Below are 27,764 nucleotides of genomic sequence, written 5' to 3' on the forward strand. Positions count from 1 at the left end.
TTTGCTTGTTAAGTATTTAACTAATTATTTATGAAGTTATGTATCATATTTTCATTTTGAAGGAATAAAATGTGTTTTGAACCTAGGATATTAGAAAACTAACAGAAACTGTCCTAAATTTTAAACAAAACCAAATAATACTAGTGATTCCTGATGTTTGCTTATGGGGTTATTTTTCTGCCCCAAGAATTTATCCCTATCCTTCTGTGGTGAGAAAATTCAAGCTCTTTGATTGTGCCAGCCTACTGACAGCCATGGTACTTCACTACACTGCAAACATATTATGGTGTATTCCTTTTTCTGCCTAATAAGTTATACAGCTGGATGAAAAAAAAACCTACCCCAATGCCAAATTTATTAGATTTCTAGCTTTGTTTTTCTACCAGAAGTGTTACATTTACAGAAATAAAGCTAAGTAATAAGTGATAACAGGACACTTTGTGCTACTCTGCAAGACACAATGCTCTAAGAAGAAAAGGCTTTAGCTTTTATCAGCAGTCAGCCCCCCCCCAAAAAAAAACTGGGATGCCATATCTACCTCTTAAGTTGTTAGAGGGTTAATTAGAATATCTAGTCTCGTTTCCAAAATCTGTGTTAGTGCATAAAGCATACAGATACAAAACCAACCAACCAAATAAAGTAGACTTCTGGAAACAGAAAATGTCAACAGCCGTTATTCCAGTTAAAAAAAGGGTTGCAAATTATTACATTTGTCATTCAAATAAAAAAACAATAGATGAATTATCAATTTACTTTGTTTTTGAAGGGACTAATAATCTGTCAGTGTAAAGGTATAAATATGAAACAATAGTTTTAATCATAGATTTATCTTATGACTATAGAAATGTAAACAGTTCTCATATGTATTTCAACAACCTGCACTTTTTTGTACATACGCTCAAAGGAATTAAGTTGTTTGCTGAATTCCAAGAAACTGATTCCTGGGATGTTATACCTGGTGGCAAGCCTCTGTACTTTGTAAGAGCAAGAACTGTAGATCAGGAAATGTCTAGTTCAAATCTTACCTCAGTCATAAACTCATCAGATGATTTTAGGGACATAGTTATCTCGCAGGTCAGCCTCTCATTTACCTACCTTATAAGTTTGTTGCAAAGCTTAATGTGGTAGTGTATGTGAAACAATAACTTTCAATTCATTGGTGGTATTAAACCCATGAACTTTGAATGTGTGAGTTAAAATATAACCCCCCCCCCCAGATATCTGTCGCGCCCCCCCCCCAAAACGGCTGCATGTGCTGAAAACCACAGAAAAGGTTTTATGGGTCACGTGTTAGTCCACTGTTGCTACAAAATGAAGGTTTGAATTGGAGGCTTTCACAAATGGAGAGAGTTTACAGTAGCACTTTTTTAGTGCTTTTCCTTAGAGACCTCCTGTACCTTGCAAGTAAGGCTCAAGGGATCCCTTCAGAGTAATATGGGATGGTGGCACTACACCAGGAAGCATTGGCCGAAATGCCCCCTTCTCTTCACTTTCATGCAAGCTTTTCTCTGCTCCTTGAGCTTGCTGCAGTTGTGTGAGGGCGAAGGATGTGCTGCAGCCTTGCTGCAGCCATTCTAGTGTGATCAGGCTTCCTGGGGAAAGCACTAAATATTGCTTCTGCAGATATGCACTGTTTGTGGAAGCCTTGGAATTGAACCCATAGTTTTTCCTCCAGTAATCAATGAATTAATAGTAAAATGTTGAAGATTAACTTTTGATTTCTTTATAATAGGTAAAGTACTATAGACATTTGGCACCTGATCACTTACTCCAAATATGCCATCGACTAGGACCACTTCTAGAGCAAGAAATTCCTCAGAGTGTTCCAGGAGTTCAAACGTTATTAGGAGCTGGAAGACAGTCTTTGCTTCGCACAAATAAAAGTAGGAGTCATTTTCATAATAACATAACACTTATTTTGTCTTGTTATATTTTATACTTATGCTTATTTTATAATAAAACAGGCTGCAAGCATGTTGTCTGGAAGGGTTCTGCACTTGCGGCATTGCACTGTGGAAGACCTCCAGAGTCGCCAGTAAACTATGGCAGCCCACCTAGCATAGGTAAGAGAGTTTTACTGCTTTAACAACATAAAATTCAGCTTTTATGATTTACTTAGCATATGCAGTTGTAATATTGGACATATTTATGGAATTTAAATGTTAGAAATGCCTTTGCTTTCTGTGAGTAAAATTTGGACTGACTGTCTAGCATTTCTGCTCTCACCACATTCTTCCAGGATCTGACAGTTAACATACTCAGTAGACAGACAAATACCTTGGTGGTATGGAGGACTGGAAGAAGATGTTAGTACCTGATACTGCAAACAACTTGAGCTAGATATTTGTGGGAAAAATAGTATTGTACTCAGTCTGTGGCAGAACTTTATTTTTTTAGCAGAACTTTATTTTGGTGGCAAAACTATTTTGTTATGTATTTGGAAAGCTGGTGTAGCGTAGTGGTTAGCATGATAGATATTTAGGACTGGGGAGACCCGTGTTCAAAATCCCTACTTGTCATGAAATTTACTGGGTGACTTCAGGCCAGACATTCTCTGGTGGTCCAGGAGTGGGCCAGTCCTCACATTGGGGATTGGCTCCTCTTTCTGCAGCAGGGTTAGTCTTCAGATTGATCCAGCAGGGGGGAGGGGCTTCTCCCCCTGGACTGGCCCCAGTCTAACCGACCCTGCTACAGAGTGGTTGGATCTAGCAGTGAAACTCGGAAGCAGGTGGGCCACATGGTGGCAGCAGCCAGGAGAACAACTGCTCCTTTGTGTTGCCGTGGCAGCTCCAACAGCGTGGAGTCTTCAGGCGCACCAGAGGCAAGCCAGCAGCGTGGGGCAATCCCCCGATGGCCGAGGCTCCCGCGAACTCCTGCAGGCCTGCCTAGGTCCTAGAAGAGCGGCAGAGTTCGTGGCGGTGGCTGGGATGGCGTTTGTGCAACCCACCGCACTTCCCAGCCACAGAACCCCGGTGAAGACTTCAAAGAACTGAGCAGCCAGGAGCCTCACCCAGCAGACACCTGGTAGGCATCTGGGGGTTCTGTGGGACTTGGATGGCTTGGGAAGGTGGGAGGGTTTTCCCCTCTCACCCTAAGCTCTGGAGCCCAGTAGGAGGGGGGTTGAGAGATTTTTTTCCACATAGCCATGGCAAGGTCCCCAGAGAACCATGGAGTTCACCTTGCTGAACCAGGCCCCAATAGCAGGGAGCCATAAGGTGCTATGGAATGGGCGGGGGCAGAGTAAATGGTGGAGGCCATTTCATTGCCCCTTGTCTGAAAAGAGTGTTTTCACTTTCACTTGCCAGGTGCCAGCACCACAAAATGGCTGACAAAATGAAAGGAAGCCCATCATCTGAAATTGAGCTGCCTGTACTTTCTGTTTCTCTATTTTCCCAAGAGTCTGTAGAGCAGAATGTGGAAGGAACTAAGGGACATGGTGCAGGAAGACAGGAGACTGCATCTTCTCATGCATCCCCAGCCAGGGGAAGGCCGCATGAAAGGTCCCAGAAAAAGAAAAGAGACAGACACAGCAGCAATTCAGGCTCTCCTGATCTAGAATAAAGAGGCAAAAACTCTCAGCAACCTGGGAGTGTAGCCCTCTAATGGATGCACATATGGGAGACTCTGGCGATTCCAATTCCACTTCAGACAGGGAAGAGGGAAAATTGTGAGAGGAAGACGAAGAAGAGCTGCCTACAGTACAAATTAGGCTCTTTCCTCAGGAATTATACTCACGCCTACTCCCTAAGGTTTTGAGAACATTAGAAATCTCCAAATCTAAACTGAAAGATGAAGCTAACACAGAATTTCAGTCTGGTTCAGGACAATTTATGCCAAAACTCTCTACGCCTCAGGCAGGGATTCCCCTCCCAGAAGCCTTATATAGTCTCATGAAGGCAGAGTGGGAGAACCCAACTAATCCAAAGGCAAACCACCAGGTTTTCTCAAAGTTCTATTCTATGGTACTAGAAGCTACCAAGAGGCTTAAGCTTCCCAATGTGGATGACCCAGTTACTAACCTGTCTTCTAATTCAGTTCTCCCTATGGATGCAGATGGTCTACCCAAGGATCACTGTGATAGAAGGATAGAACAAACACTTCACTGAGATTTTGAGGCCTCATTGTGTTCCTTGAGAGCATCTACAGTGACATCACTGTTTGCAAGGGCGGCGTATGCATGGGCTTCCAACAGGGCCTCGGCAGAAAGCACTATTTCAAAGGAAGCCAAGGATGAGCTGAAGAAAATTTCCCTGGCAATGGTGTTTGCTGCAGATGCTACTCTTGGTGCCTTTCAGCAATCAGCAAGAGCGATGGCTTGTAGTGTGGCAGCCAGGAGAAACAACTGGCTGAGGAACTGGGATGTTGGTTCTTCGGCCCAAGCAAAAGTAGCAGCAGTTCTGTTTCAGGGCACAAAGCTGTTTGGTGATGGCATCGACAAGTACCTAGTAGAGGATAAGGATAAAAAGAAAGGACTACCCTAGAAAAAAAAGGAGTTTAGAGCCAGAAAAAGATTTCAGTCCTTTTGTGATTCCAAAAAGTCCAGACCCTTCAAAGGAAAATGGCAAAACAAAGGGCGAGACAACAAACCCTCCTTTGCCAATAAAGGTGATCAAGGAAAGAACTTTCGAAAAGGATCCTCAGTATCACTATGCCACAGAGCTGGGACCAGTAAGGATAGGTGGCTGTCTTCAATTTTTTGCCCATCGTTGGAAGGAGATGGTAAGCGACAACTGGGTGATAGACACAGTTTCAGAAGGTTATGCCATAGAGTTCAACAACATTCCTTGGAGGCGTCTACTCAAGATTTCCATTGCTACGGAAACACAGACTATTACAGGAGGCCATCCAACATCTATTGCAAATAGGGGCCATAGAGCAGGTTCCACACACCCAGAAGAATCAAGCGGTGTATTCAGTTTTCTTCATTGTACCAAAAAAGAATGGGGATGTCAGGACCATCCTGGACCTGAAATAGGTCAAGAGATATGTGAAGACAAAGACGTTCTGGATGGAATCTCTAAAATCAGTCCTATCGGCCATTTGAGAAAAGGACTTTATGATATCCATTGATCTGTCAGAGGCATATTTACATATTCCTATAAGGGAGACACACAGAATGTCTCTCCGCTTCGCATACAACAATAACCAGGGCCCTGCCATTTGTTTTGAAATCATCTCCACGAGTATTCACAAAAGTCCTGGTGGTGCTGATCGCTCATCTCCGTCTGCAGGGGATAGCACTCTTTGCCTATCTAAATGACATTCTGGTGAAAGCGGCATCCTTTCAGCAGTGTGTGAAAGCATCCAAGCTGGTTGTGCAGACACTCAGAAAACATGGGTTTGTGGTGAAACTAGAGAAAAGCAACTTGCAGCCGACCCAGGTCCTTACTCATCTGGGAGTTCAAATAGACACACTGAGGGACAAGCTGTTTGTATAAGGAGAGAGACAGCAGAAACTCAGGTCTCTGCTCCTGGAAGTGATGACAAAACCCAGGGTGGAAGTAATGACATTAGCCAAACTCCTGGGCATGATGGTCTCCTGTCAGGAGGTTGTCCAGTGGTCCAGATTTCATGCCAGGCCGCTTCAGAGATTTCTGCTACCATTCCAGGAAATCATAGTCCACAAAGGTCATTGGTTGACTCACCTCCTGGGGTGCTTACGAGAAGAACTTCAATGGTGGTTGGAACTGGAAAGGTTCCAACAGGGCTTCCCAATCAGAGACCCCAAAAGGGTCCTAATGACCACGGATGCGAGTGTCTTTGGTTGGGGGGGCACACACTCAGGGCAGAATGACACAAGTCTTCAGAGGAAATGGTGAAGAGTATACATTTCTTGGAACTCAAGGCCATCAGATTGGGCCTGAGGGAGTTCAAGGATTTCTTGACGAACAAACATATTCTGATTCAGACAGACAACATGATAGCGGAAGCACATGTCAACAAACAAGGTGGGACAAGGTTTCAGACGCTCCACATTGAGGTGTGTGACCTAGTGAGTTGGGTGGAAGCCCACCTTCTGTCTCTAAAAGCCGTAGATGTCCTAGGCAAGGACAGTGTGCTGGCAGATTGGCTAAGCAGGGGCCGCTTGGACCAGGCAAAGTGAAGGCCATGCCCACTAATATTTCAAAGACTCCAACACAAGTTCAGGGAGATGAATACAGACCTGTTTGCCACAGCTCAAAACACACAAGTGGTACGATTCATGTCAAGGGAGCACCAGGCCATGGGAGTCAATGCTCTCAACTGCTAGTGGCCAAAAGGTCTCCTGTATGCTTTTCCACCAATACAACTGATCCCCAGAGTGATTTGAAAGTTGCTGGAAGAAAAAGCGGAGCTGGTGTTAATTGTCCCCTTCTGGCTGAGGAGGGCATGGTTTCAGGACTTGTACGCCCTGTCAGCATGGAGGTTGAGCGGCGACAATGAGAGAGCCTGGGGTATGACGACAGGGTTATAGACCCCATCCTGGCATCTAAGAAAGGATCTACTAATAAGATTTACAATTCCACCTGAAAAATCTTCCATGCCTGGTGTATACAGCACAGGCTGGATCCCCTCAAAGCTTCGGTGAGGGACATCCTAACATTCTTACAAGAAGGGTTGGACAGGGGGCTGAGTGCCAGCACCCTGAAGAGGCAAATGGCTGCGCTGTCAGCTGTCAGAGGGTCTAAGAAAGGAAAATCATTGACCAGGCACTCTCACATTAAACATTTCCTTAAAGGGACCATGATGTTGAAACCTCCCCCAGTGCATAGGTTTCCCACGTGGAACCTCAATGTGGTGCTCAGGGCCCTATGCAAAACCCCATTCGAAGCAATGGCCTCTTACCTGCTAAAAGAACTCTCATTTAAGACCTTGTTTTTAGTAGGGGTGATATCGGCATAGAGAGTTTCAGAACTGAGGGCTCTGTCTGTCAACAGGGAGCTCTTTGTGTTTCATAATGATAAGGTAGTACTCTGACTGGACCGAGCATTCATCCCCAAAGTGAATTCAGTGTTTCACAGGGCAGAACAGATTGTACTGCCATCTTTTTGTCTGAACCCCACACGGGACTAGGAGAGAGAATGGTGTTGCTTGGATGTGCACAGAGCCCTAAGCTATTACATAGATAGAACCAAGCAGGTGCGCATGTTGGAGGCACTATTTATCTCCTTCGGGAAGTCTTATCTGGGGAGGCAGGTGTCGGCCTCCACACTTAGCAGGTGAATTAGGGGGTGTATAGCCAATGCTTACAAGGCAAAAGGGCTGGAACCCCCACAGGGAATCATGGCACACTCGGTGAGAGGGGCAACCACTTCGGCAGCATACAGGGTTTCCCCATCCTTGGAGACGGTTTGCAAGGCAGTCACTTGGAAGTCGGTGCATTCCTTCACAAGGCATTACAGGGTGGACAGATTGGCCTTAGCTGAGGCAGCATTTGGGCGTAGGATTCCACAGCATACTGTAGAATGAAGCTGTTGGACCTGCCCTGGGGCACACTGCTTTTGTATATCCCCAATGTGAGGACTCGCCCATTCCAGGACCACCGGAGAATGGAAGATTGGACTCAACATGAAACTTCCTTTCTTGGTGGTCCAGATTGGGACAGTCCTGCCCACCCAGTTAGCTGGAGGTTGGGATTGAAATGGTGAGCTGGAGGGTTGTCCTCTTCCAAGGTGTGAGACCCCCTATTACCCACTCAGCTTCTACAGCAAGAACATGGATCTAGCAGACCCTGCTGGACCAAAATCACCCACTCAGCTTCTACAGCAAGAACATGGATCTAGCAGACCCTGCTGTGAAGTACTGACTGCTATGCCTAGGGCAGCCAACCTCCAGGTGGAGCAACCCAAGCTGCAGTATTAGGAGAGTCTAGTAACAAATAAATATACATTGCAAAAACCTTTTAGCAAACTAATGTGTTCTATTTATGGTCATCATCATTACATTCAATGAAATAACATTGAGTTAAGCTGATGTAATGATCTCCTACTCTTAGGTTTTTAGTTAGTAGTGGGTCTTTTTTCCTAGGGGGGATTAAAAAAAAGAATCATTACATTCAATGGTAGTTAGGAATCTGTATGTATTGAATGTTATTGCTTATTGAATGTAATGAATATTTATACCTGACTAGGATGAAATAATGATACACTATGCACTTTTCTAAATTATTACCATAAATAGAACACATTAGTTTGCTAAAAGGTTTTTGCAGTGTATATTTATTTGTTACTAGAACCTCCAGGTGGAGCCTGAAGATCACCAGGTATCACAAGTGAACTCCAGAGAACAGATCTCCCCCCCCCTCGGAGAAAATAACTGCTTTGGAAGGTGGGCTGTATGGCATGTTCTGTTCAGCTGAGGCCTCTCCCCTCCCCAAACCCTGGCTTCCATAGACTATACCAGAAAATATCCAGGAATCTCCCTACCTGGCAACCCTAGTCAGGACTGGCCCCAGTGAGTTCTTCACAAAGGCCTGCAAAGGGTTTCCTTCCTTTGTCTGAACCAAGCTTGGTTGCCTACCATGGTGAAATGGGCTCCAGTTTACGACTCAGATGTTTGCCTCCCACCCTCATCCCGTGGGTGTATCTCACTCCTTATGTTCACTGGCCCACTCACGGAATCGTCATTGCCTTTTTAGAGGGACAGTGAGACCCCTCTGGCCGAATCTCCCTGTTTGGAGATGGAATCCCTAATCTTTGGGGGATCCCTGGAAAGTTGGCAACCCAATGGTCTGGCCTTTCCTTGCTTTCCTGAGCTACTCCCTCCCTTTGGTATTGTGCAGAGCAGGGGAGACTATGTGGTCAGAGCACAACACAGATTATTAGTCCAAATTAAATAATTCATTTAACTATTTACAGTTATGGAGCACACACACACACACACTGTAGGAGTAAACACACAATACTCTCTACCTCTGGAGGTTGTGGGCAGGGAAACTTCCATTCATTCCTCAGTCCAGCCGACTGTGGAGTGGCTGAATTTCTGCTGCCTCCCAGGGACAAAGACTGCCAAGTTTGGACAGTCCCTGTTTTCCCGCACTTTTTGGCCTTGGGGCAGCTGGGAACTGTAGGCCAGCAGATGAGGAAGTCCCATTCAACCCAGTGAGTGATACCTCTGCAGGCCCCTCTCTGGAACTATAGCTCAATTAAACCTTATGGGGGAACATTTTAAACAAAGAACCACAGCCATCTTACAAACACAGGTAACTCCCATTTTGTGATACCTACCAACAGCCACTGAGGGAACAGTTAGTCCCACATGGGAGGCAAGCAGGAGAAGCGTCTTTGTCAAGAGAGAAAGCCATTAGCCAGTAATTCTGACAGGGCGCAGTGGCTGAAGGGGGAGTGGGCGAGGAAGAGGAGCAGACCCAGCACCCAGCCAATGGCATGTGAGTACTCTTGAGTGGCGGCTGACGGGCCAGTGGCTGAGGGAGTGCATGGAATGTTGCCACTCTAAAACAGAATTATTATATAGAGAGATGTACAATGCCTTGAGTACCTTTGAGGAAAAAGAGGGTATAATGTACTAAATAAATCAATATATCACCTTTTACAAGATGGCAGTGTTTCCCATTTCCCTGATTATAAAGCAGCTAGTTTGATAAACATTAAAGCAGGAAAAAGTTAAAGGGTACATCATAACAGCAATCAGACATACAGTGTTCCACAAAAGCAGTTGCTAATGGTGAGCATGTTTTTCATCTTGGCAAGTGCTTTTCAATGCAGAGAAATTCTCTGCAAGTACCCACGTCTTGAAGCCAACTTTTACTTTCATTTTCAGTGGAAGTTTTTCTGTGTTTCGAAGGAACAGTTGTCCTGCTGATAGCTCCTCAGCCAGAAAGAGAGAAAGCAGACAGAATCCCATTTTGGCTCTGTATTTTGTTAAATAGCTGGTAATAATAGAGAGTTCTTTTTAAAAATTACATTTCCTACTGACTTCTTCTGAAAACCTATTTCAAAACCAGTCAAGGAGTTTTCTTAATTTTGCTCTGATCAGATGCTAATCCATTTAGAATATTTCCACGGGATTTAATGGGGCTTACTCTCAGGTGAGTGTGCATAGGATTGTAGCCATAAACATATGGAACCGGCTTATGCTGAACTAGACTGTTGGTCAATGCAGCTTGGCATTGTCCACTCTGATTGGCAGTAAATCTCTGGGTCTCAGGTACATACCATTCAGCATCTGTGTGCCGAGCATGTGCTCTGAGCTAAGCTATGTTCTCTCTGTTGTTTTTTTTAAAAACTATACCTGCAAAAGCAGACTCTACTTAATATAAATTGATACTGTGTATCTGACAAAAGTGGATTCTGCTCTGTGAACACTTACTAACAGAATGTATTAGTTTTTAAGCTCAGTGTTTTTGGAAAACTTTTAAGTCTTCCTCCCTTTTGTATTAAGTATTTTTGTACAGAGATTTCAATGAAGTATTGTATTGCATTAAGTATTTTGGTATATATAACAATCTCAAATACAATACTGGTGTGTTTATAACAATCTCAAATACAATATAGCATGAACATTTGTGGTACAAATGAAAGTCCTAACATAAAGAAGTTGAGGAGTAGCACACCTTAATCACATTTTGTGAATGAAATTTCTGTCCTTCACATGTTGTGCAGTATTTATGGTTGTGGTAAAATATGTATTTGCTAACCAAAAATAAACTTTTGAAAGAGGAAACAGGCCAGAATTTTTCAAAAGCATGTTATGTTTTTAATTTAGATAAGATTGAAGATAGTGAGCATTAAAGATGGTATGTTTAGCGTTCCCAAACTTGAAAATTTATCACGACTCTATCACACTATCTTAACATCATAAAAATGTTGAGAATGGAGAATCGTTTGGATTGGGTAACAATACAGTCAGAACATTCCTATCCCAAATTGATACCAGAGACTATCTGGAACAAGAGGAAATTCAGGCCTGAATCGGTTAATACAGATAGATTCCTTACCTCTATTCTAGAAGTTTGGGATTCCAGAAGGAAAAAGCTGTTACTGTCCATATCCCGATTCTCTTCATTTCTGAATCAGGATTGGTTCTCAGAGGGACAAACTTGAGCCCTCTTCAAGTTATGGAAACACTCTAATATTACTAGACTAACTGATATTTCTACTAAAAATTGTATCCTTGATAAAGTAAAGTTGGAAGACAAGATTGGGGATAAAATACCTTGGTTTCTCTACGATCTTTGTCGTGGTCTCTGTGCAGTCCCACACATGAGTTGGGCGCCTGCGCACGACCTTGACCAGAGAAACTTCCAGAGCTTGCCTCAGAAATCCTTTTTGGCGGGCTCTCTTCCCACCCTGGGGAGTAAGCACACACTGTGCATGCCTGGAGCGGGGGAGATTAGTAACTTTTCCCCCACCATAGAGAACAATAGAGGGGATGGGGCAACATGTTTGAGGGCCTGTAGAATTGGACCCCCTGCTCCAATGCTCTTGAAACTTGGTTGGTATCTTGGAGAGAGGCTCCAGCAGCTACCCTGCGAGTTTGGAGTCTCTCCCTCAAGCCCCCTCCCCTATGGCCCCCAGAATATACCCTATGTTTTCGCCATTGACTTCAATGGCCCATAGGATATAATGGGGCTGAAATTGACATTTGGCTGGTCGAAAGACTCCAGAATTGGCTTGTACTGACGAAACTGACATACGGGAGTCTTACTGCCAGCCGAAATCGATTCGGCCCGATTCAGCCGAATCCAAATGGGCCAAAAAATTTTTTTTTTTGCACACCCCTACTCTGTCATGCGACACTAGGATCTCGAACTGCCGAACTACGGACCAATAAAGGTTTATTCAACAAAGGCTCATACTTTGAATAAACCTTTGATCTTAAAGGTGCCACTGGACTCTAAAGTTGTTCTACTGCTTCAGACCAACACGGCTGCCCACCTGGATCTATTAGCCAGATAAATGGTCCTTTTCCTTAGGATGAAGACTAGTACTGTCTATTTCTCAGCATTAACTCTATGTACTGAAAGTCTTTGTATTGCGTACAGATGTACTGGCAATGCTCTTCCTATGATCTTGGAGACTCTAGAACACTATTTAGTTGAACTTGGAGACAGCTAGTGGAGGGGTACTTTCTTATGACTTTGCATGTAGGTGTGAGGTCTTTATTACAGCCGCTTACTAATTAGTATTTCTTCCTTTCTGGACATACTGATGAGTGTGGTGAACAAAGTGTAAACATTTCTGCCCTTTTTTTGCTAGCTGAAACTCTCTTTTCAAGAAAGCTAAATGGAAAATATAGACTTGAGCACCTGATTCCAACTGCTGTTTATCAACATATGAAGATGCACAAGCGAATCCTAGGACATTTGTCTTCAGTGTATTGTGTAACATTTGATCGAACAGGCAGACGGATATTTACTGTAAGTGAAATTTGCATTTTTGTTTTCTTGTAGTGTGCTGACTACTGTGGCCAAGAGCAGATAGATCGTGGCAAGAAGATTACCAGAATGTTGTTCTCGTTAATGATCTTTACCTCAGAACAGGGATAGAAATGGTTAATCTTGTGTGGGGCACCTATTCTTGGTGACTAGCTGGGATGCAGAATCCTTCATATACAGAAGTTTTGTATCAATATCTTCAGTGGCTTTGGAACTGGATTGGGGGCGTCTATGGGGTTTCATTTGTTTAAGTCCTGCTTTTGGGGTGTTTCTCTGCTGACACCAAGAGAAGAAGTTTTTACGTTCCCCAGTAACTCTATTTTTCTCAGACTGAGAAGAGGATTATTTCATACCATGCATTTTGATTTGTATATGGTTTGTCTTCCTTGTTCATTGTGTGCTGTTCTGTATTGTTTTGTTTATTTTCTAGGTACAGTTTTCACATTCTTAAGGTCTTGCTTCTGATGTTTTGAAAAATAATATCCTGCTCCTACCCAGAAAGGCGTTTGATTAAGCACTGCAAAAACTCCTTTGCTGCAGTCTGGAAACAAATATGTATAATATGATAAAAGTTAATGCTCCTTGCAGCAAGGGGTGTGTTCAAGGTTTTCTTTTGCAGAAAAATAGAAAAGTGTAAGAGCATATAGAATAGAGAATCATATATAATGACTGACTAAGATTTATGCTGCTGTCTTTTCTCATGGTATCCAGTGGTCTCTGAGTACATTTGGTTACTCTTAATCATTCTTCTTCTTATTATTTATTTATTTAACTTTTATACCGACCTCCCTGCAGAGCAGATTCAGAGTAGTGTACAACATTTTACATTGAGAAACATTTAAAAACAATCTACTAATTAAGTATACAGATAAAATACAAGAATCATAAAAACAAACATGATGCACGTGAAGCATAAAGCCTGTATGGTACAAATTTGACCCCCAATGGTGGGGAGGAAAGTGAGAAGGCAACTAATTGGCCAAATTGTTATTAAAAACCATTGCTATCTTCAGCCATATGCTTGGTGGAACATCTCTGCCTTGCAGGCCCTACAGAACTGTAACAAGTCCTGCATGGCCCTGCTGTCATTCAGCAGAGAGTTTCATCAAGTCGAATCCAGGCTTGAAAAAGTCCTGGCTCTAGTTGAGGACAGCCAAACACTCTTTGGGCCAGGGATTTCCAGCAGATGTTGTTCTCCTGAGCACAGCGCTCTCCAGGGGACATACCAGGAAAGGCAGTTCCATAGGTATGTTGGTCCCTGATCATTTAGGGCCTTGAAGGTCAAAACCAGAACCTTGAACCTTACCCAGTACTCAATCTGGAGCTAGTGCAGTTGGCGGAGCACAGGTATAATGTGTGCGTAGAGCAAGTTATAATAATGAAGCCTAGAGGTGACTGTTGCATGGATTATGGTGGCCAGGTCAGGGTGAAACAGGTAGGGGGCCAGTTACCAGATCTGGCGTGGTTGAAAAAATGCCAGTCTGACAGCATGTGTGATCTGGGCCTCCATTGATATGGAGACATCCAGAAACACACCCAAGCTCTTGATTGATTGCACTGGTGTTAATGGCGCATGGTTGAGAGCCAGAAGTTGGCACTGAAGTCCTGAATCTCCCCCACCCAGCCAGAGAACCGCCATCTTTGCTGGTCTTAGTCATGGATGACTTTACTTTAGCCACTTCACCATGGCCTCCATACCCTCAGCCAGATTTCGTGGGGCAGTGTACAGCCATCCATCCATCAGCAAATACAACTGGGTGTCATCAGTGTACTGATGGCATCCTACCCTGAAACTCTGCACCAGCTGGACAAGAGGGCACATATAGATGTAAAATAACATCAGGGAGAGGACAGCCCCCTGAGGGACCCCGCATAGCATGGGGTATTGGGAAGAGACCCTCTTCTCCCAGTGCCACTCTCTGTCCCTGACCATATAGGAATGAGGCAACCCACTTCGGGGCTGTCCCATGTGCTCCAGTGTTGGTGTGGTGGAGAGCCAGCATATTGTGATCAACTGTGTGGAATGCTGCTGTCAGATCTAATGGCAACAGCAGTACTGACCCACCTCGATCCAGCTGCCTGCATAGATAGTCTGTGAGGGCAACCAGCACAGCCTGCACCCCATGACCAGGCCAGAAGCCAGACTGGAAGGGGGTCTAGCGTTGATGTGTCCTCCAGGGAACTCTGGAGGTGCTCAGCTTCTGCTCTCTCAATTATCTTGCCCAGGTAAGAAGGATCCAATGATGGCTTTTTCAAGAGCAGCATTACCATTGCCCCTTTTAAATCCTCTGGATAGACCCCTGAATGAAGGGATAGATTGATACTGTCTATCAGAGGGCCCCAAATACCCTCACTGCCAGCTTGCGCCAGCCACGAAGGACACGGGTCTAAGAGGCAAGTGGTTGGCTTTGCAGTGCCCAGAATACTGTCAACATTGGTGTAACGATTTCATGTTTTGTGTGTGTGTGACTTTAAAAGTTTAGTTTGCATGGCTGTGATATTCTAGAGTGCTGGAAGCAGGCAAGTGGTATGATTGGTGAGTGACAGAGAAGGGGAGGGGGTTTGGAATGGATGCTGTGTGGATGATTGGAATGTCTATCTGGTGTGTCTGTTAGGTATGACAGTTGAGAGAAAACAGTTAGTCTGTCAGCAGAGAGTGCTGTATAAAAGCAGTTAATATGAGAGTTGTCCTGAGGTCCCTGTGAGGGAAAGATTGGGTTCTGTGTAGTAAAAGAGTTAAGCAGTTTGTTCGTTTTAAGGTCTGAGAGAGAGAAGTCTTGTGTGTGTTATGAAAAGTTAAAGCATAAAGAAACAGTAACCATATATGGCTTAAGGAAAATATTGTTACAAAGCCCTGATCCCTGTCAATAAGAGGGAAGAGTGTGTGAACATCAAATAAATCTACTTTTATTTAAGACACAAGTTCTGAACGAAATTCTTCCCAGGAAACACATAGTCCTTCGAAAGCCCAAACCCTGGGTCACAATACCAAAACCCGTAGGAAAAATATTAAAGGACAAGGTCGGAAAATCCTAAATTTCCCTGGTGGCAGCCAGATTACCCTGAGAGCAAACATAAAGAACATTTTAAAGTAAAATTAGACCTCCACAGAGAAGAGGTTGTCACAATTGGCCACTGAGAGTCAGCGGAAGTTGTCAAATGCTGAATCCAAAGGCAGAACAAATCCAGAGGTGGAACAGGGGTCAGTGGAGGTATGGGGGGTATTTGTGAATTTCCTGCATTGTGCAAGGGGTTGGACTAGATGACCCTGGAGGTCCCTTCCAACTATGATTCTAAGGGGCATCAGGTTCACATACTGTATCAAAGTTGGCAGGCAGGTTGTGGCGGAGTGACAAGACTTTATTCACAAAAAAGCTCACAAATGCCTCACAGCTTAAAGTCAAATTACTAAACGTTTTAGGTCTCTCAGTGAGAGAAGTTAATCACCCTAAACAATTGTGCTGGGCGAGCGCTAGCAGATGCAATGTAGGTTGTATAGAATTCACTCTTGGCAGTCTTCACCGCCATTTCATAGGATTTCATAAGCACCCTATAAGATGCTCTTGAAGCTTCGTTGCAAGACCGTCTCCAAACTCACTCTAGTCTAAGCTCCTGTTTCATCCCTCTAAGTCCCATGGTGTACTACAGAGCTAATTTGGGGTGGGAGCGGAGAGGACGTCAGGGAGCTATTTCATTGATGGCTTCAGAGTGATGTGAGTTCCAGTCCTCTATCAGCACATCCAACAAGTCACCAATTTAATGAGTCACTTTAGTGGAAGTTAAACTAAGGTAGCATATCAGTACTCTTCCTTTTGGAAGTGCTTTTGCCATCATGCTCTAGAGTTTTTTTTAAAAAAACTGCTATATCGTATGTTCTTCTGATTTAAGCAGAAGAAATATTTATAATTTGTTTCCATACCCAAAATCTTTGCTGCAGCCACTAGAAAATAATTTGCTATATAATCAGGCTCTGCAGGCAATGAGAATTTTGTGGAGCCAAAATATTTTGGGCCAATGTGGCACAGTGTGCTCAGTTGCATAATGTTCAGTCACATGTGAAAACCAGGGGGAGAAGCAATTTGTCCAGACACAGGAGCTGTCTGTTCTAAGTAAAGGAAGGAAAGGTTAATTGGGACTGATCAGAGGGTAAAGTAATTCCCATGAGCTCCATAGGAGAAGGGCAGTATATAAATGTGATATGGTAATGATTGACTTGAGTGATGGGGACTTGGGATGCCAAGTGTTACTTTCAGCAGCATTGGCAGTAACAACCTTAAAATCCATGTTTTCTTGTACTTTTTCTCCATCTTCTGGCCTGTTCCAGGCTTTCCTAGTTGAGGGCAGCATGTATTCCTTCCCCTGATTTAAACGTTTCATAACAGATCTAAGTAGATTAGTTAACATGAATACTGTGGGAAGCAGTGTAGGCTATGTTTATGTACTATTAAACCCTCCCCCAAATAATCCATCAGCCACAAATGTAATTCAACCTTTGCATTAAGAAAAGCTGGAGTTTGACCCATGTAATATGCAAATTCAGCAGCTTTGCATATACGTTACCTTGTTTTCAGTAATGCACTTGGGGAGTAGAATGGGATGTGTGGTACTGCATTCTATGCCTGGAATGTGAAGGCAGGGCACATGGTTGTTCCTGTTACCTTGGATTAAGATGACCCCACCCCCATCCCTTACTTACAGAAAAATGGCCCAAAGCATAGGGTATTGTATTGAGTACTCTGCATAACTCAGAAACTGCTGCTGGACACTGATTTGTATTTTTATTTTACCTTTCGAGCAATACTGAGGATGATTTAAACAGTAAGGATGATAACATAATAAACCTGAGATCCTTTGGATTGGGGCCAGATTGTTAAAGGGGAGACCGTATTGAAGTTTGTAATATCAGGCTGGGAAAATATTAAACTGGGAAAGTGGCTGCATATTTATCACAAATGCAGAGACACTTTTTCGGAAATTAGATATCAGGTTTTTGGTTAAACAAATTGTTCAGAAGTTTGATATGCATTTTTTTGAAAAAAGACTTGTTTAATATACAAAGGAAGTAATTACTTTGAAAGAATGAGTCATAAATTGGAAAGGCTGAAAGTGTAGCAATTGCTAAATCTGTATCAATGAATTTAAATTATAAATTGTCACATCTAAATGGCCACAGAACAGATATATGCTTTGAGCTCCCCCTCCCAATCTGTGCTCTTTATATTGCTTTTACGTTTGGGGAGCAGTTTGTTGGATTCCTGGTCTTTGGGGGTACTTTGCTTCTGTTGGTCTTGCAGCTAAAGATGCTTCCTGTTTATTTTTCCAATGAACTACATTTTCTCCATTTGAGGAGGAAGGTACTCTTGTACAGGATGTGTCTCCTTGTTCTGTGGGCTGTGCATAAGCAGTTTTTTTGTAAAGGCTTCCACTATCCTGAGCAGGTGCTCAGCCCCTCTCGCCAGTCTATGCCTTCCCCTTTCCATGGATGGATAAGCTTCCATAGCTCTCATTTAATTTAGAAATAAACAGTAGAAAATGCCAAACTACTTAAAAGAAATCAGCACCAGTTCCTTCTGCCTCTTGCTTGCTAGCAGCAGGTGTGAAGTAGAAGAAGCCTTCTTGCATGGAACATATCAAGGCAGCAACTTGAGCCAATCTGCTGCAACAGGACAGCACGACTGCTTTGACCTACAAGGGCCTGGGGTAGAAGTGCACCAGTGGGATATAGGCCTGTTGGCAGAGACATCTGAGCTGGCTACTCTCACCCCACCAACTCTGTAAAGCCAGAAGGTATCAGCAAGTACAAGTGCCAAAACTATGCCCCTCCTTGCTATGGGAAGAGAGCTCCAGGGGGGCAATGGGGGGCTTACTTTTTCTATAGAGGGTGGTTCTTTCTCTCTCCCCCATCAACTTTGATGAAGCTTCTCTCCACCTGGACCTCTGTGTCTACATTAAAAAAAAGGTGAAGGACATTAAACAGGATTGGGGAAGATGTGATAAAAGGAGCCATCATAGAAAGCGGGATGAGGATTGCTCTTCCCCTTCACCAAGCATTACCCCTCCCCACACAGGAGGAGATGAAAAAAGGGATCCAGTAGATGTCAGTGCCATTCTTTGAAGGAACCTGGCATTTAACTTCCTGGACCCTAGAACCACCCACAGCCTGCCATCGCATCTCTTCTTCCATGCCCAATAAACCATGAGGCCAATACGTATCCCCTCCTTCAGTCTCCAGGTCTAGACACTCGGCCCTCTCTGGCTATTTTGAGTTGCTGCACTCCAACTTTTCTTTAGCCTCTATGGCTTCATATAAGGAAGAAGGGGAGTTGTCGAGGGAAGAAACAGTCTTTTTTGGGCCCAGCTGCGAGAAGGCTATACCAACGGGAAATTTTCCATGCCTTCTGGGGAAGGTCGTGTCCATTCTGAGATTCACAGGACAAGCCACCTCTGATGATTCTCAAGACACCTGTAACAGGACATGCTGGGGGGTGGGGGTTTGCCTCAACTCCCACCATTATTCTTTTTCCAGATTCCTTTGAAGAGGCCCTCAGAAGTGAGTGGACCTCCCTAGGCAAAAGGAGAAGCTTAAATTCAGTTGTGTAAGGAGTGTACACCCTCCTCTACTATGAAAGCCTTGAAGTTATCTCTAGTGGGTGCCCCAGTTACCAGTCTTGTTTCAGAGGCAGTTCACCCTAAGGATGGGAACAGCACCCTCAGATACCATATTGATAGAAAGAATACGTTTTCCCTCAAGAAAGTCCCCTCAAAGTAAGTGCAGCCTCTTCTTCTCCAGAGCATCCATCCTCTGGAGAGAGGAACTCTTATATCATCCAGCCCCTGACCATTCAGGCTTTAACAGAATGTACTTGAACCTCTGAATTTCCTGCAGATGCCATTCTGGATGCTGTGCAATTTTCTGCTCACTACTTAGTCTCCAGCATCATCATTCAGTGTAACCTGTGGCTGAAACACTGGAAGGTGGGTCACCGCTATAAGAGCAATCTCTCTGTTGTCCCACACCAAAGAGAGAAATTCTTTGGGGACTCGGTCCTGGATGAAGTCCTTGTGTAGACCAAGAGAAAGAAAAAAGCAATGCCCTCTTCTTCTAGAAGAGGTGACAACAGATTCAGCAGGTCAGGCCATCCTTTCAGAACCAGGACTGCAGAGATTCTTGTTTTCACAAGCTGACCTGTAACCAATTCTGATACACCCCTAAGCCGATCTCCATATATTGAGATTCCTTGCCCAACCAGGCTGGAAAGAAGTTCTTCAATTCTTATGCTATAGCAGGAGGCTGAATTGAGGCTTTCACCCCCACTTGGCTTCATCCCACCCAGAACAAGTTGGTATGTCTGAGACTTCAGAGAAGAACTCCAGAGAAGAACATTTTTTCCAGACCCTTCTCTGTCTTACTTATCATGCCCAAGAAAAACAGTGATTATAGGACGATTCTGGACCTAAAGGATCACAACAGACCCATGAGAGAGGGGTGGGGGAGATATTTTGCATGGAAATCTTCCAATCCATTGTGGAGAGTCTCCATGTATCTTCAGGAGGATGTACACGTCCCCATATATCCCAGCTCCAAACAGTACCTTTGCTTAGCCTATAATCACCAACATTTTCAATACAGGGCACTCTCATTCAAGCTATCCTCTTGTTCTAGTTGACTCTGGTCAGGCCTGATTCAGATAAACCAGTGCACCAGATATAGGCTAAACCAGCTGTGTCTATGGTGTACAGAAGCATCCTCTATGATCTTTTTTTGTCAAGTCCAGCAGCTGTTACTCCATATTCCTGACACTCTTCCAAGCTGATGGTTGCAGTAGTGACCCATCTCATGACACAAGGCACAGTGATTTGGTCACCAACCAGATCACAGGGCCTCCAGGACATCCAAATAACCCTACAGGCCCTCTGCTCACACAGTTTCCTGATGAACCACCAGAAGAGCACCCTCATGCCTTCACAGACCATAATCTCTATAGGGACATGAATTGACATGGATCAGTGCACTGTCTTTTTCCAGAATAATGTCTCTTCAGCCTCTGGGCAGCATTCACGCCCCTCCTATATGTGACAGCAGTACTACTGATGGCCTTGAAATGTTTGCTGGGTCTCTTGATATCCTGCTTGGAAACTGTGCCATGGGCCCAATTCCAGTCTCATCTCCTTCAGTGGCTCCTACTGCCCCATTAAAGGGACGTCCTTCAGCGTTGCCATGGTGACGTCACTGTTCCGTCCACTGTATGCAGCTCCTTCTGATAGTCTCTTTGGGACACCCATCAGAGGGGAGGCCCACCCAGAGTGGAAATTGCCAAAGATGCAAGTCTCCTTGAGTGGGGAGCATGTTACTAGCGCCTAGTCACCCAAGGGAAGCAAAGCAACATAGAGAAAAGGCATGGCATCAGTTGGTTAGCGTTTAGAGCAATCTGACTTATGCTGTTCTCACTCTATCAGGTGGTAGAACACTGCCTTGTCTGCACTGACAAAATGAAAGCAAAAGTTCATGTCAGACATCAGGGAGGTATGAGATCTCCCTCCCTCCAGAAGGAAGTGAGCAACTCTTCACTTCCAGTGGGCAGAATCCCATTTTGCCTCTCTTCTAGCTCAACACATTCAGGGCTTCTACAGCCTGAAGGCAGACTGGCTGGATCCAACCTCTTCCATGTGATGGCCAAGCTAATGGCCCTCCCCTACATGAGCCTCTTAGTGCTCCAAGTTATCAACAAGGTACTTGGATTGCCATTGGAAGAAGTGGAGGGAGCAGATGTGTTTGCAGCCCCCTGGCCAAAGGGACTTCACTACACATTTCCCCTGACACTGCTTAGAGCCCGGGCACTGAATGGGGTACAAAGAGAGGCAGCAGAGGTCATGTTCTTTATGCTACATTGCCCAAGGTGATCCTGGTTCTCCGACTTGGTAGTGGTGGCACGGCAACTGCCGTGGATCATTCTGGTTGCCCAAGACATTCCCTTACAGGGTTCTCTGTTCCATCCGAAGCTAGATAGGCTCCACCTCTCCACAGGGAAATCTTGGCAGCCTTAGTGTCTAGGAGACCCTCTACCAACAGAATCTACAAAGCCACTTGGAAAGCTTTTCACAGGTGGTGCCACAGAAAGAAAACCAGTGCCACCTGTAGCAAGCGTACCAGAGGTCCTTTGCTTCCTCCAGGACAGTTTGGATCAAGGCTGCAGACCCAACACTCTTTGGTACTAGGTGGCAACTCTCATTGGTTCTGCATCCCTTTGCAGGAAAGCCTCTTTTCAGATACTGCCATATAAAGCAGCCCTATTCAGTCCTCCTATATAGCATAGTTTTTCCTTTAACAATGCAGTTTGGGCACAGCATGGGTGGGGAATCAAGCACCTCCTCAGTATAGTGGAAGCCTTTGCTCACAGGGCACAGAGGAGACACAACCCATACAAGGATACCTTAAGAGAAGAAACCCTCTGTTAAGTGCAGTGTTTTGTTCCTTAACTGCATGGCTAAAGAAGAAGGGCTTTGTGGGTGACAGAACAGGTAATATTGAACTTACTTCTATATAGTCTTCTCTTAAACTGTAAATCTGTTGTCAGGCTTAATGTTGTAATACTGAGATTTCAGTGAAAGTGATAATTAAAAATAGCTATACGACTAAAAAGACTTGGGTGTATGTTCCTTGTGCTACTTTCAACAGACTGCAAGCACTCAGATAATGAGAATCTGTAAATGATAGTACTGTGAATGATAAAATCACTATCTTAAAATAATGTAGACAACACAGTAAATAGTTTCAGTGGACAAATGCAGCTGCTAGAATTAGTTTCCATAGCCATAAATAATTGCTTCCAAAGAACTTAAGATAGAAAAGAAACAAGGTGCAAGGTTGAGAGTTTTATTAGATCTTCTAGATCCCGCATCTAGATTTGGGATCTAGAAGATCTAATAAAACTCTCAACCTTGCACCTTGTTCCTTTTTTCTCCTACCCATTGGTGTGGCCTTATCTTCTTCCCAAAGAATTTGGCCATCATTTCATTAATGTGTTAAAGTAACTGTTTTTGTAAGTGTTATCTGAATATAGCTTTTTAAAAGTTAATGTGTTTATTGTAAGCCACTTTGAGTTTTAAAATTACTTCTGAAGTTGAAGAACTACCTTTCTGGGAATGGCCATATATTCAGGTTCATACTTTTGGACTTGTCAAAGAAACCAAGACCCAAGACCTAGCCATTGTGGCATGGGTGCAAGAGAATTGCTCATGCAAAATGAGGCTTTCCTGCCTTCTCTTTACCAGTGCAGCCTTTTGCCAATTGCATTCCAACTGCACATGAAAAGGAGGGTTTTTCCAGAATGGTATAATGTGAGGGTGAGGAGCTGCAGTTGTGGGGGTGGCAGTGAATCAGCGGAAATCATAGACATTACTCTGTGTGCAAGCAGAAGTGTTTTCTGATCACATAGGGTCCTCTTTATATTCAAACTAATGTATCTTTCTGAGGGTATTGTAGGCTAGCCTAGCCTGTGTGATATGGGATTGTAATTGGAAGATGTTTGTGGTGATTAATCTATTTTTAGGGTTCCGATGATTGTCTTGTGAAAATTTGGGCAACAGATGATGGAAGATTGCTCGCTACTTTAAGAGGACATGCAGCTGAAATATCCGATATGGCTGTTAATTATGAGAATACCATGATTGCTGCAGGGAGTTGTGACAAAATGATCAGAGTGTGGTGTCTCCGAACATGTGCCCCTTTGGCTGTTTTGCAAGGCCACAGTGCATCCATAACATCACTACAAGTAAGTCTGGTTCATTCTGGAGGATAGCCTAGTGAGGGCATAACACAAGGTTATGGAAAACAAATTAATATGGATATTTTGAATAATAGAAAAGCGGATCCCTACACTAAAAGGTTTGTATTTTTACGTGCTGTAGGGGTCTGCAATGTAACTCTAGGTAGATATATGTATGAGTTATTTATGTGGATTATTTTGCAGCTTGTGTTTGAGGTAATACAGGCTTTAACCTAAACAGGAAAAAAGGATGAATAATTATAGCTGCATGGGTGTAGGTAAGTTGGTTTATATGTATGCAAGAAGAAAATGGATCAAAAGGGAGCACAGACTTGTGCCTCCAATATAGAGCTTTCTGGCACTTCTTATATTTTGTGTGTGATTAAGTGACTTTTAATAGAAGCAGTAATTATAATCGAAATTTCCATATATACTGAATAATTTTGGACCACTTACTCCCCTTGCTTGCTTAAATTCAAATAAACGTAAAATGGCTTTGTTTGTTTTGCAGTTTTCCCCACTGTGCAGTGGATCAAAGCGATACCTGTCTTCAACTGGGGCGGATGGCACAATATGTTTTTGGTTATGGGATGCTGGCACCCTTAAAATAAAGTTAGTTTCTTTCTTGCATGTTCTTAAGCATACACTCAGAAAAAATCAAAGACATTTAAAAATGTTGCAACACTTTGAGATCCTTTTTCTGTTAGTAGAACTGGCTTCTAATTTACACTGATTGGTAAGTAGTAGAAAAAAGTGGCAACACTTGGAAAATCTTTGCCTCCCTAATATTGGAGAGGTTTAATGGGTTTTATCTTGGTTAAAATAATACCCAATCATTGAATCTCAGTCTACTTTAGGATAGGTGAATTGGATATATTCAGGGCGGATAAAACCAGTGGTGTTTAAAAATCTCATTTCTAAAATTTCAACTTTTTTTTTTGAAGTTGTTGAATTAGTGTGTTTGTATATATTTTCTCAACAAATTGGGTTGACTGAAATTGTGAAATCCTTCTCCCTTCTGTTTGTGTATAAAGATACTGTCTCTTTATACCAAAGCATGCTGGATTCAGACTGCTTCATTAGTGAACACTGGCTTTATGTAGTTTGTAGAAATAGTTGTATTTGTTTCTTCCAAACTTAAAAGAAACTCAGACTCCCTTTCCATTCCAAAATGTCTTGTGTGAGTAGATTAAATTGTGTCTTTATGTCTAATCTTTTTATTGCTGAGCTGTTGACTAGTTCGATTGTTTTAATGGATCTGATTTTTTTTCTCTTTAACCTTGTAGTCCAAGGCCCACAAAGTTTACTGAGCGTCCAAGGCCTGGAGTCCAGATGATATGCTCTTCTTTTAGTGCTGGTAAAGTCCCCCTCCCATGACCTCTTTGAATATTATTAACTGGAAAAATAATGACTTTAGTGGAAGTATGAAATTATTTTAATGATTACTGTTTTAAGGGCTGATGTGATTATTGCTGAATTTTATGCATTGTGTTGTTTAGGTTTTTGGACTTTTCTGAACATTTTAATACAAAAGCAATGTAAAATATAAGAGAGTGCACCCTCACATAAAAAAACCTGCAAGAATTTGCCTAATACATTACTCTGATTGAAAGTTCTAAATCAGGGATTGCTAACGTTTCCTCCAATATGAACTGCTTCTGAGTAAAAATAAATCTCACCTACTTCTGGGGGAAAATACCCTGATCTATGACCTACAATCATCTGTATGCACACATGCACACATTATATATATTCCCTGCTAGTATAAGAAATTTCCCCCCTCTCAGTTTTGTTCGGTCCTAGAAACAGAACATGGGCTAGAAAAAGCACCAAAAGTGAAGCTATCACCTAAACGGCTCAGAAGAATCCTATGAAATACTTAAAAAAAATCTACTGGGTATTTCCATGGAAGTACAAATTAACATGCTATAGCACTTTCTTAAGAGAGAGAGTAAGTATTATGCTGTGGTAAAACCAATGCTAAAGCTCAAATAAAGATAATTGTAAAGATAGTTTGAAGGCAGAGAAAACACATTTATGATAGCAGTGATCTTCTGAAAATGTAAAAATCGAAAACCTCTGGCTCCCGAGAAAATGAAAAAAATATATCTGTGTAATATCTTTTATTGGGACCAAGCAAATTGATACAAAATACTGAAATCTTTCAAGCTCACTGAGCTGTTAATCAGGCTGGTTGTTATAAAGTGTAAAAAAGATAGAAGGGTAGAAGGAGGAATTCTCAGGCCATGATCTTCAGGTCTGATATTATAAGCACCATTTGTGAGATGGCAGCAGGTGGTTGGCTTGCCAAGATGTAGTGTCATTCTTAACTGTCCTTTCTACATTGCAGCTCACTGACAAAACCCCTCCCCCCCAGTTCCAGATGTTTAAGCAGCAGAGCCCCATGGCCCTAACTTGAGCCAGATGAACTATTTTGTCACTTGAGAAAACACTCTCCATTTCTGTTCTCTTTCACTGTCATATTGGCAATTCAAAATGAAAGCAGAGCTAAGGGCATCGCACAGAAATCTGTCAGGTCATTTGATTTAGCCTTCCTCAATCTTTGCATCTTGCGATCCTTTTCTGGGTCTTCTCGGGGGTGAATGAGTTACTGTTCAGCAGTTGGCGAACTGCTGATAGCTTGCGATCTGTGGGTTGGAGACCCATGTTCTAGACATAGAGAAGATTGATGGTGGAACACCTCAAGTTTCACACTAAGCAGCAGCTTTATTAACAGTCAGTGCATAAAGCAGTGTGCCTCTGTCACTTTTGAATTCTTAATGACTGAAATATGAAATTTTCTTGTGCTTTGAAAAGAAATACAAGTTTAGATAGTTGACAAGTGATTAAAAGGCAGCTATTGTTTTTAGCATTGGCATTGTTAGTCATGGTATGTCCCAAACAGTACATTGGGGCAGATGTTGGAAACTGAAGTGTAAGATCATCCGATTACTAAACTGAGTAGTACTGTGATAACACTTGCTTTGTTCTTGCTTTTCATAGGTGGAATGTTTCTGGCCACTGGAAGTACAGATCACATCATTAGGGTTTATTTCTTTGGATCAGGTCAGCCAGAGAAGATATCAGAGTTGGAGTTTCATACTGTAAATACCTCTCAAAATTGCTTAGCTCTTTGTTTGAAATGCATTGAAATTTGGTAGTCATGTTAATTTTTTTCTTTGTTATGTAGGACAAAGTGGACAGCATTCAGTTTTCTAACACTAGTAACAGGTAAGGAAGTAAACTATTTTTGTGTATAACTTCATTGTTTCCCCCCCCCCTTCCTGCTGTATTTGCAAAAGATGATAACCCCCAATGACTGTCTTTGAATATTAAGAATTCTTATGGTGGACTTAAGTGATTTAGCTTAACAGACATGTTTTGGCCTAGTTAAACCTCTTCAACAAGCTAGTCATTTTGTGACTCAAATAAAGCCTGTATATAGGTGGAAAGGGAGTGTGCTTTGAAAATAAATTTGATTTCAATACTGAATGCAAGCAGTACCTTGCTCTGGCTTATCAAACAATGTGTATGACAGCAATTAAGTTACAATCATGGTATGCTGTTAGCTGCCACTGATCCAGAAATGGAAAAGCATTGTGAGATTAACAGCTACTGGCAGTTATACCTGTCCACAATGAAAATTTTCTTTAGCCCACACTGCTCTTTGCTGCCTTATATTTACTTTAACCACCATGTATAGAAATGGTGTGTATTATCAGGCGTGAATTATATGTGCAGGATTTTAAAGATATGCCTGCACAACAGCTGTTGTTAGTACTGACTTTCAAACCCCATGATTTTGAGAAACACACTCATACTGCACTTTGACTTGGATCCCACAGAAAATTTGGGGGGGGAGGGGGCTTTTCACAGATTCCTTCCTCTTCCTGCAGACATTTTACTCTCCCCCTCATTCTTTTCCTGGGATCTCCTGTTTCCCCCAGGAGCATCATTTTGGTATACAGCATGCAGGGGGAAGTGAGAGAGAATCACATTTCAACTTATATAAATACTTCCATCAGCAGGGCATCCAGTAGATCCAAGACTTTGTGTGTTAATAGTTAAATATGTGTACATGATTTCATATATGGTACATAATGCTGGGTACAAAAAAGTAATGTATGAACACTTCGTAGATTTTATTATATCCCACTAATTAAATGCTGACTCTAGTTTAAAGGACTATATCAATTTTATAAATTATCCTAACCAAAATATTATTTCTTCCTTTATCTTCTTCGTGGTCTCTGCATCACACCTCTGGAATATAGTGCGCCTGTGCTGACCCTGATTGGTAAAATTGAAAGCAAAGGAAATTTTTGCACCCGCTCCCCCGTCACGTGCAGGGCTCCAATGCGCATGACTAGGGGAGGGGCATGACAATCTCGCCAGTTTTCTTCTGACTGAGTGGCTTATGGCCAAATTGGGGGGGGGTTTCAAGCAGTGTTTGTGGTGTGGCAGTAAGATCTCTCCCCCCCCGGATGGACACTCCCTTTGTCTCTTGTGCCTTGGGGAAGCCCATCGAGTGGACCCACTGTTCTAAATTCTTGTGACAAACAAGACCCACTGTTCTAAGTTCTTGTGACAAACAAGAACGAACAGAGCCTCCAGACTACGCA

General features: G+C 43.0%; 1 protein-coding gene across 1 annotated transcript in view; it reads left to right on the plus strand.

Moving 5' to 3' along the window:
* PHIP (pleckstrin homology domain interacting protein) overlaps nucleotides 1–27,764 on the plus strand; it is a 154,644-nt gene that overhangs the window by 38,281 nt on the left and 88,599 nt on the right. Inside the window, exons 5-12 of the mRNA XM_015418910.1 lie at nucleotides 1,733–1,883; nucleotides 1,965–2,063; nucleotides 12,198–12,358; nucleotides 22,927–23,148; nucleotides 23,654–23,754; nucleotides 24,429–24,499; nucleotides 26,146–26,246; nucleotides 26,333–26,373. Coding sequence (XP_015274396.1) covers nucleotides 1,733–1,883; nucleotides 1,965–2,063; nucleotides 12,198–12,358; nucleotides 22,927–23,148; nucleotides 23,654–23,754; nucleotides 24,429–24,499; nucleotides 26,146–26,246; nucleotides 26,333–26,373 — 947 coding nt within the window. The remainder of the gene's footprint in view (nucleotides 1–1,732; nucleotides 1,884–1,964; nucleotides 2,064–12,197; nucleotides 12,359–22,926; nucleotides 23,149–23,653; nucleotides 23,755–24,428; nucleotides 24,500–26,145; nucleotides 26,247–26,332; nucleotides 26,374–27,764) is intronic.

This window comes from Gekko japonicus, unplaced genomic scaffold (assembly GCF_001447785.1).
Source record: "Gekko japonicus isolate JY-2015 unplaced genomic scaffold, Gekko_japonicus_V1.1 scaffold2182, whole genome shotgun sequence".
Lineage (NCBI taxonomy): Eukaryota > Metazoa > Chordata > Lepidosauria > Squamata > Gekkonidae > Gekko > Gekko japonicus.